Here is a 10399-nt window from a genome sequence, read left to right as displayed (position 1 = left end):
TTCCAACAACGTATGCCAACAAAATTGCCGCCCACTCTTCGTCGTCTTCAATGTAAAATAAACGCCCATTATAGCGTAGGGGGAAACGGAGTAGAAAAACTTTTAGTTTTACCCACACACACACAAAAAAAGGGATGTATTTAAGCTAAATGAATTGTCTCCATAGTTTTTGTGAGTTTGGACTTTTTTTGGTAAATGTTTCCAAAATAATATTTTGTGTTCGTCTGACTGATTCGCCTAATGACAATAAATCAAATTAATGAAGTTAAGTAGACTTTATTAAGTATTATGTATTGAGGTGTGCGGGAGGTGTGGAAAACATATATAATATATATATATATATTGGGTCCATAGAAAATCCGTTTGGATTACGTAGGTTAGATTTTTGCATTTTTATACCATACTCCATGTGGTGGAAGCTACCATTCCTTTTCAGACCCCCCGTATATTCTTTATCAGAACAAAATTCTATGACGACTTAGCAATGTTCGTCTGACTGTTGAAATCACGATAAAGATCTCAATATTGCTATTACTTCTAGGATGTTTGGTAATGTAAATTGGATATAATCTCGGTATTGGTTTAGTTCTCATATAACGGTATTTTTATACCCTTCACCACACTGTGGTGCAGGGTATTATGCATATGTTTGTAACAGGCAAAATTAATAGAGATAGACCCATGGTTCCTTTTGAGAATATGCATAGAATCACTTTCTAAGTCGATTTATGTAAACAAAGTACAGGTCGCATTTATGATCCGAATTAGATGAAATTTGGCACAGTTCATTCGTTTGACCTAAGGACGAACCCTATTGAAATCGGGAAAAATCGATTTAGATTTAGATATAACTCTCATATATATTTTCATCCGATTTAAGGTAAATGGTGCACCAAAGTCTCTATATATCTTTCGATTTGCACAAAATTTGGCACAGCGTAATGAATAAGGTCACGAATGATGTGTACAAAGTTTCGTGAAAATCGGTTCAGATTTAGATATAGCTCCCATATATATCTTCGTCCGATTTAAGGTAAATGGTGTACCAAAGTCCCTATATATATTTCGATTTGCACGAAATTTGGCACAGCGTAATGAATAAGGTCACGAATGATGTGTGCAAAGTTTCGCGAAAATCGGTTCAGATTTAGATATAGCTCTCATATATATTTTCGTCCGGTGCACCAAAGTCCCTATATATCTTTCGATTTGCACGAAATTTGGCACAACGTTCTAAATTAAGTCTAAAATTTCGTAAAAATCGGTTCAGATTTAGATATAGTTCCCATATATAGCTTCGCCCCATTTTAGGTAAATAGTCAACTAAAGTCCCTGGAAATCTTTTGATGTCCACGAAATTTGGCACAGAGTTATGAATAAGATTGAGAATGATGTCTGATGTTATATAAATTAGTCTCTGGCAAGTTTCCCTGAAATCGGTTCAGATATAGATTTATAACAAAACGCGTCGTCTGTTAGGATACATATGTAAAATATACCCAAAGTGGTGAAGGGTATCATATAGTCGGCCCAGTCCGACTTTACTACTTTCCTTACTGGTTAAGGGCTATAATGTGGGATATTTTTGGGGTTTTAGTCGCATTCTCTGACCTAAAAGGCTTAAATTTGTCATTTCGCGGTTTTCGGTACTTCTTAGGTTTTGTCCGTATTTTCCAGCCGAAATTGGCATTCCAGGTTATTGGCAAATAACCATTGGAAATCTCTAGTATGCACTAAAGAGGTGAAGGGTATCATATAGTCGACCACGTCCTACTTTTCTTCTTGCTTTACTGGGTCTATATTACTTGAATGGACGAGACAGTTATGATATGTGAGTAATAGTTGTGTTTTGGAACCGTTTGGCAAGTTTAAAAGCATCGAAAGGTTCATATAAGACTATGTAACAAAATTGGGGTTAAAAAGAAAGTCCTTGGGTTAGAAAGGAAGAAAGTCCTTGGCGAGTATGTCATAGATAAAGTTTTTTAACCTCCAAATATTTTATAAAAATTATGTTCATAAGATTGTAGATAGGGTCCTTAAGGATATTCGTACGTGTTCATCCTCTATTTCCAATTTTATCCAATTCTTGCTGAGGAATCCTTATCTCTCTATGGTCATTATAGTTCTGTTCCAGAACCTAATAGAATCTACTAATTTTACAAGTTTTGCAACTATTTACTCGAAATCCGTTCCCGACGCACAAAACTGGTTTTGGACGTCCACTACGTGATTCATATTCAATGCCTGTACGACCAAGTTTAAATTCAGCAACCCAATTTTTTTACTGTTACATATGAAGGTACACTTTCCCCTAACACATTCATCATAACATTATGAATTTCTTGTCCCGATAAACATTTTTATGTAAATATTTAATGACAGCACGCATTTCTAATTTTTCCATTGTAAAAAAAAATTGCGGATGCGTCTTTTTTGAACACCTGTTTCTATATGAAGGAGTTGCCAGGTCGTAACAAAATTTAACATGTGTTCATAACAAAGATGGAAGTTTCCAAAACACTTATCTTTTTTGGTGCTAGGCTAAGAAGTCTCCGAACTGCCCTCATATTAGGTAGGAGCCCACACATGGGGTGAACATTTAAAAAAACCTAAAGTCGATAGAGGACCGTATATAGGGGCTATGCCAAAATCTGCATTGCATATTATCAGTTAATTCATTCGAGAAAATGAAAAATCAAGTCACTTAGGATGAAAAAATCATCCTAAAACCATTAAAAAACCAATACTTGTATAGTCGGTATTATCCCCAAGCAAAAGTCTCTATTAGTTATAAATGTCCACCTGATGGTCCTTCCGAACGAACATATCGACTTTTTCACATGTTTAATTTTAATTCAACCAGTGAGCGGAGCAGTATAGTCGGACGGGGCCGACCATACGATACCCTACACAACTACTACGGAACTCAAATTTACTGCGGATATTTATTCCGAGTCTGGGCAATATTTCGTGATATTTGCACTCTCTTGCCCGATTAGAGGTAAACAGCACCTCTTCCTCACACTGACATATTTTCCGAATATTACGAGTATTCAGTACAGCTATTGTACAGATTCCCTTCACCGTGAATTGTGTTGTGATGTTCGGCTTTCATTTGTGGTCTATAGATCGACTAGAAAATAACACAAAAAATTAAGTTTTCGGTCCAATTCATCCCAAAATTATTATCTGATCATCACCGAAAATTATAGGCGTTGTCTTTGACCATAACTGGAACCTCATGAAACATTTCAAAGCGATCAGCGCTATAGTTCCGATCTCTAGAGTGATAATGGGTTACTAAATAATATACGATTACGGAGATACCTGTAAATCTCAAATTTTGTCATTTTTCACACAAAAGTCAGGGTCCATTTGACCCGCTAAATATTGACCGATCTTTATAAAAACAGACATGCTTATTCTTTGGCCCGATCCCCTTCTCCATGCAAAATTTCACGAAGTTCGGACCATAACTGCGGCCTCTGGAGCGACCAGAAAAACCGACAAAAACTTAGTATTTGGTCCATTTCATCCCCTAAATATTAACCGATCTTTCCCAAAAACAATAGGGGTCTTCATTGGCCAGAACCCATCCTACATCCAAAATTTCGTGAAGATTGGTCCATAACTGTGGCCTGTATCGTGTTTACAAATTATAATGGACAGACGGACGGACGGACGGACACACATGTCTAGATCGACTCAGCTGGTAGAGATATGACGATCGTATACTTGAAGGTGGGTCTAGGACCAATATTTCGCGGCGTTACAAACTTTTGGGGCTGCACAAAGCTATAATACCCTGACAACATAGTTGTGTAGGGTATAAATACCATGTTTTGGGTTATGACATAAATTAATTTTTGATTTGAACGTACACATACGCCATCAGTTACCATAACATTTCATTAACGCAAGAGTTTTCCATCAAATACAAATTGTTGTTTCGATTACAGTAGACAATGCATGTTTATTTAGCTTATTGGAAGATATTCGGTTGCGTCCAACGAAACTAAGTTGTCATCACAAGTTTTCTGCACTTCAGATCGTAGTTCTGAAAATAATACAGTCTGTTGTAAATATATTCTCTGTAAGTTCTATAAGACTAACCTGATGAGATGGACTTATGATGCTTTTTTTGTACATTTTTCTGCAGATTTGATTTCCTGTGAAAGAATATGTTAGCATTTGGTGCAATTATTAGGGTGGAAAGAAACTTATAAATGAGTTATTAAGCATTTTAGTATTATATGTGGGGAGTCTGAAATCACAAATATCCTTAAATATCCTTAAGCAATTGAATATCCTGTCTCCCAATACATTGTAACAAACTGTGCGATGAAAACATTATTTCGTATGTATAATTTATATTGTGTATACATTATCCATGTGGTGTATATATTATCTATACAAATAAATATGTAATATATACATATAATGATGATATGTATGTATCCTCAATTCGACGATACATTACACACATAGTACACGACTCGTTGCGGTTGTATTGTAAATTGTCAACGAAAATATATTTAAATTCATTTTTCAACGGGAATTAGCTGTAACACTTGTACGCTGTTCATTGTTTCGTATTGTAATTCGATAGCTATTGTATTTAAATTACTTGCAGTTCCATTAGCATGTCAGGATTAAAACATGTTATATTAGCGTAGTGGTGTATTCAAAAAACGGAATTTTTGTGGGGGAGGATGTAAATCACTTCATTACAACTTCATTGCACGGGGTTCTTTGTGGTATTGATCTGATGAAAATTCTTAAAAACGAGATAGAATAGAAAACCAAAAAGGAAGAACCAAAAACGGGCGGTGGCGAGTATTTTCTCTCTAATTATTTGGTTGTATTTGTGCAATGTACTGTCGATCGGACAGACTTAGCATCTTTGTGGGAAACGATTTTGTACGTTGTGAAGAATTCCGTGTCCATTATACAATTATTTGGTATTTAGGGCAACATTGTGAAAAAATCGTACAAAATATCGAATTCTGAACCGATTCCAAAAAAAAAAAACAAAAAAACAATAAGGAAAGTAGTAAAGTCGGACGGAGCCGACTATATGATACCCTTCACCACTTTGGGTATATTCAACAGATGTATCCTAACAGACATCGAATTTTCGAAGGACCATTAACATGAAAATGGATCCACCAATATGTCATTCTGCAACCTAAATCTTGTGCCGATTGGACCCACTTTGGTGAAGCATTTATATCCAACTTCTAGATTATACTAACTTTAGTACGTTGTGCAAAATTTGTTTCAATTTTGTGTAAAATCGGACGAAAATATTTATGTAGAAGCTATCTCAAAATCTGAATCGATTTCAATGAGACTTTCCAGAGATTAACATATATTAACTACAGTTCATTGTACCAAATTGTGTTGCAATCGGACAAATTTTGTTTCTTTAGTGCACAAATTACATAAAATCGGAAGAAAAAATATATAGGACCGATTTTCACAAAATTTAACCCACATCATTCTAGACCTAATTCAGGACACTATACCAAATTTCGTGCAAATCGAAAGATATATAGGGACCTTGGTAAACCATTTACATTAAATCAGACGAAAATATATATGGGAGCTATATCTAAATCTGAACCGATTTTCACGAAACTTTGCACACATCATTCTAGACTTAATTCGGTACGCTATGCCAAAATTCGTGCAAATCAAAAGATTTCAAGGGACTTTAGTGGACTATTTACCTAAAATCGGGCGAAACTATATATGGGAACTATATCTAAATCTGAACCGATTTTCACGAAACTTAACACACATTATTCTAGACTTAATTCAATACGCTGTGGCAAAATTCGTGCAAATCAAAAGATTTCAAGGGACTTTAGTGGACTATCTACCTAAAATCGGGCGAAACTATATATGGGAGCTATATCTAAATCTTAACCGATTTTCACGAAACTTAACACACATTATTCTAGACCTTATTCGTTACGCTGTGCCGAATTTCGTGCAAATCGAATGATATATAGGGATTTTGGTACACCATTTACCTTAAATCGGACGTAAATATATATGGGGGCTATATTTAAATCTGAACCGATTTTTCCCAATTTCAATAGGGTTCGTTCTTGGGCCAAACAAATGAGCTGTGCCAAATTTTATCCAATTCGGATCATAAATGCGACCTGTACTTTGTTTACAATTTAACATGGACAGACGGACGGACATTCATAAATCGATTCAGATGCATATTCTCAAAAGGAACCATGGGTCTATCTCGATTATTTTTGTCTGTCACAGTGAGGTGAAGGGTATACATTCTGTACTCATGTCAGCAGCAACGTACACAGGATTTCATTTCGGGGGGGGCCGGTAGTACAAAATGAAAAAATTCGCTGTTCCAAACATAAATTTACTGTGAAAAAAAATCATTTTGGGGGGGGCCCGGGCCCCCCGGGCCGCCCCCCTGCGTACGTCCCTGCATGTCAGTATAAGGTGCAAAACTTCAATTTCGATCGAAAAAATTGGGTCGTTCGTGCACAATTTCGTTGCTATTAATTAATCTAAACCGATTTCAACATATTCTATAATTCCACACTCAATTGTCTTAATATATAATTTAATTACACCTTATAAAACGTTATTTTCCTAAGGACAATTTCGACTAATAACTGAAATTATAATGTATTAAACTACAATTTAAATCAATACCACAACACGTGGAGACACCACCCACTACCACTCTGATTGTTTTCAATCGTGCACAAATAATCTCCATTAACAAAAACCAAAAACATAAAAATCACCATACCTATACACCAATAATAACAAATTGAAACGAAGACATTCAAATTGTCATGCGTGTATGTGTGTGTGTGTGTTTAATTAATAATGGATTTATGAATGACATATAAACTGGCAGCAGATTATTTGCCGCCCCATTCGTACAATATAGATGTGTATGTGTGTTACTTATGTATGTGTAATACAACTTTTAGCCATTTATAAAATCATCCCCACCTGTATGTAGAAAATATTATTATTATGGCATTGGAGAGGGATTCAGAGAGACCCCACACAATTGACTTGTAATTGTAATTGACCAATCAACTAAAATATTCATAACTTGAAAGGTGGTTAGATTTTTGTTTTGCTTTTCACCCCAAAGGGTGTTGTTAGGTTGGAGAAATACGAAATATATATTAGACTTCCCATATAATCGACTGCGAAATAATATTAAAGAGAAGCAGGAAGATTCATTATAAATCATAAATATTTAAGAAATAAATTGATGAGAATCGTTTCAGATTCAGATATAGTTCCCATGAATATTTTCGTCCATCTACACTGTGCGACAAGATTTTGGGGGATAGACAATTCCTATTGGGGATGAAAAACCGTGATGAGTATATGCAAACCCCAGAAGAAACCAGTAAGACGGAATGGGCCGAATATATTATACCCTCATCCATTGTGGGTACATACAATAAGTTATCATATTTACAATATCCTTTAGATAGAATAGACATATCATCTTTGGAGGGCCATTGAAATGGAATCGGACGAAATAAAATGCGCTCATAGATATTTGAACTAAATTAAAATAACTCATACACATATCAATCTGAAATTTATGAAAATTTGACAAAGGCTCCTCCATTTGCATAAAATCGAACAAAAATATCTGAACCGATTTCAAGATTTATGTATAAAGTATATATATGAGCTATATTTTGTCACATTTACATTAAATCGGACGAATGTATATATGGGAGCTATATCTAAATTTGAACCAATTCCAACAAAACTTGCATACATCAATCTGGACCTAAGTCAGTACTCTGTGCAAAATGTTGTCCCCATCGGACCAATATTGGTAGTTTGGTGCACCATTTCCATGAAATCGGACGAAACTATATATGGGAGCTATATCTAAATCTGAACCGATTTTCTCTAATTTCAATAGGGTTCGTCCTTTATCCAAATAAGTGACATGTGCCAAATTTCATCCAAATCGGATCATAAATGCGACCTGTACTTTGTTCACAAAAATACATGGACGGACATGCGTAAATCGACTCATAAAGTGATTCTATGCATATTCACAAAAGGAACCATGGGTCTTTCTCGATTCCTTTTTCCTATTACAAACATATGCACAAAGACTTAATATCTTAAACCAGTAAGGTATCATATCTTAAACCATCACCACTTTAGGTATATTCAACAGATGAATCCCAACAGACGTCGCATTTTTAAAGGACCAGTAATATGAAATTGGATCCATAAACATGTCATACTGCAGCCGATACTAAATGTTTCATTTGGTCACATATAGAAGCTATATCTAAATCTGAAGAGATTTCAGGAAACCTAACACATCATTCTAGACCTAACTCAGTACCCTATGCAGAATTTCGTGCAAATCGAAAGATATATAAAGACTTTGGTGCACCATTTACATTAAATCGGACGAAAATATATATGGGATCTATATCCAAATCTGAACCGATTTTCACGAAACTTAACACACATCATTCTAGACATAATTCATTACGCTGTTCCAAATTTCGTCCAAATCGAAAGATATTAAGGGACTTTGGTGCGCCATTTACATTAAATCGGACGAAAAAATATATGGGAGCTATATCTAAATCTGAACAGATTTTCACCTCACCTCGTCACATCATTCTAGACCTACTTCATTACGCTGTTCCAAATTTCGTGCAAATTTAATGATACTAAGACACTTTAGTGCACCATTTACATTAAATCGGACGAAAATATATATGGGAGCTATATCCAAATCTGAACCGATTTTCACAAAGCTTAACACACATCATTCTAGTTCTAATTCATTACGCTGTGCCAATTTCGTGTAAATCGAGAGATATATAGGAACTTTGGTGCACCATTCACCTTAAATCGGACGAAAATATATATGGGAGCTATATCTAAATCTGAACCGACTTTCACGAAACTTTGCACATGTCATTTTAGACTTAATTTAATACACTATGCCAAAATTCGTGCAAATCAAATGATTTTCAGGGACTTTGGTGCACCATTTACCTAAAATCGGGCGAAACAATATATGGGAGCTATATCTAAATCTGAACCGATTTTCACGAAACTTAGCACACATCATTCTAGACCTAACTCAGAAGGCTATACCAAATTTCGTGCAAATCGAAAGTTATATAGGGGCTTTAGTGCACCATTTACGTTAAATCGGACGAAAATATATATGGGAGCTATATCTATATCTGAACCGATTTTCTCCAATTTCAATAGGGTTCGTCCTTGGGCCTAATGAGTGACATATACCAAATTTCATCCAAATCGGATCACAAATGCGACCTGTACTTTGTTCACAAAAATACATGGACGGACGTGCATAAATCGACTCAGAAAATTATTCTATGCATATTCTCAAAAGGAACCATGTGTCTCGTTTCCTTTTGCCTGTTACAAACATATGCACAAAGACATAATACCCTGTACCACAGAGTGGTGAAGGGTATAAATAGATCGATGAGAATCGGTACAGATTTAGATATAGTTTTCAAGTATATTTTAGTCCAATTATACTGTGCGACAAGATTTGGGGGTGGCAAATTCCTATTGGGAATGAAATTCCTTAGTGAGTTTATAAAAACCCCAGAAGAAAAAAATTCGTCACATAACGTGATCATTTTTTTTCTGGCGACCCTTTTATACAAAAAGAGATAACTTCATATCTTAATTTGTAACTATTGAATGTATTTTTTCAAGATCACATTTCGCTCATATCAAATTAAATATTTTGCCTAAAAAATATATTCCATAGGTAAGTTAAGATCTTTTAGCTGGACAATTTGTAACCAATTTTCGGTCACGACACGTTAATGTTTCACGATCAAACCACTGGGACAAGGAACAATGTTGACGTTTAGTACGACCCTTTTGGCAAATATAGAAACGACGGCAATGTCGGGCATCGGTCAAGAAGACATTATCCGGCAGCGAAGCACAATCGTTTAATGACACAAGTGTATTGGCGGGCTTCAAGTGTTCCGGCGTTGGATCTGTAATCAAATGTTCAGGAATTGGTAGACATGTTGTGGTAGTAGTTGGACATTTCGTAATAGGTGGACACGGTAGACATTTTTTAACAGGTGGACATTTGGTAGTACACTTGATAATTGGCGGACAATTTTTAATAGGTGGACATGCAGTAGTAGTTGGACAAGTAGTGTTGACAACAGGTACATTACCTCGATCCGGAAATGTTACATTGGGTTGTGTCACAGTAGTTGTGTTGGTATTGGTGTTGGTATTATTTGGTTGATTGTTTGTCATCCCTGCGCCGCTAAACAATAGTTTTAGAATTAATTCAAAATTATTGAAATAATTGCCCCCACTGCTAATA

At 35.4% G+C, this 10399-nt stretch overlaps 1 protein-coding gene across 1 annotated transcript; it reads right to left on the bottom strand.

Moving 5' to 3' along the window:
* Window positions 1–9822: 9822 nt before the first annotated feature.
* On the bottom strand, window positions 9823–10329 carry LOC133327513 (mucin-2-like). The gene has a single exon (XM_061536031.1). The coding sequence runs from the start codon at window positions 10327–10329 to the stop codon at window positions 9823–9825; it is 507 nt and encodes a 168-aa protein (XP_061392015.1).
* Window positions 10330–10399: the final 70 nt, after the last annotated feature.

Source organism: Musca vetustissima, unplaced genomic scaffold (genome assembly GCF_032173495.1).
Source record: "Musca vetustissima isolate MV318-11 ecotype Yass unplaced genomic scaffold, APGP_CSIRO_Mvet_v1 utg194602, whole genome shotgun sequence".
Classification (NCBI taxonomy): Eukaryota; Metazoa; Arthropoda; class Insecta; order Diptera; family Muscidae; genus Musca; species Musca vetustissima.
This window is presented reverse-complemented; position numbering and strand designations above follow the sequence as displayed.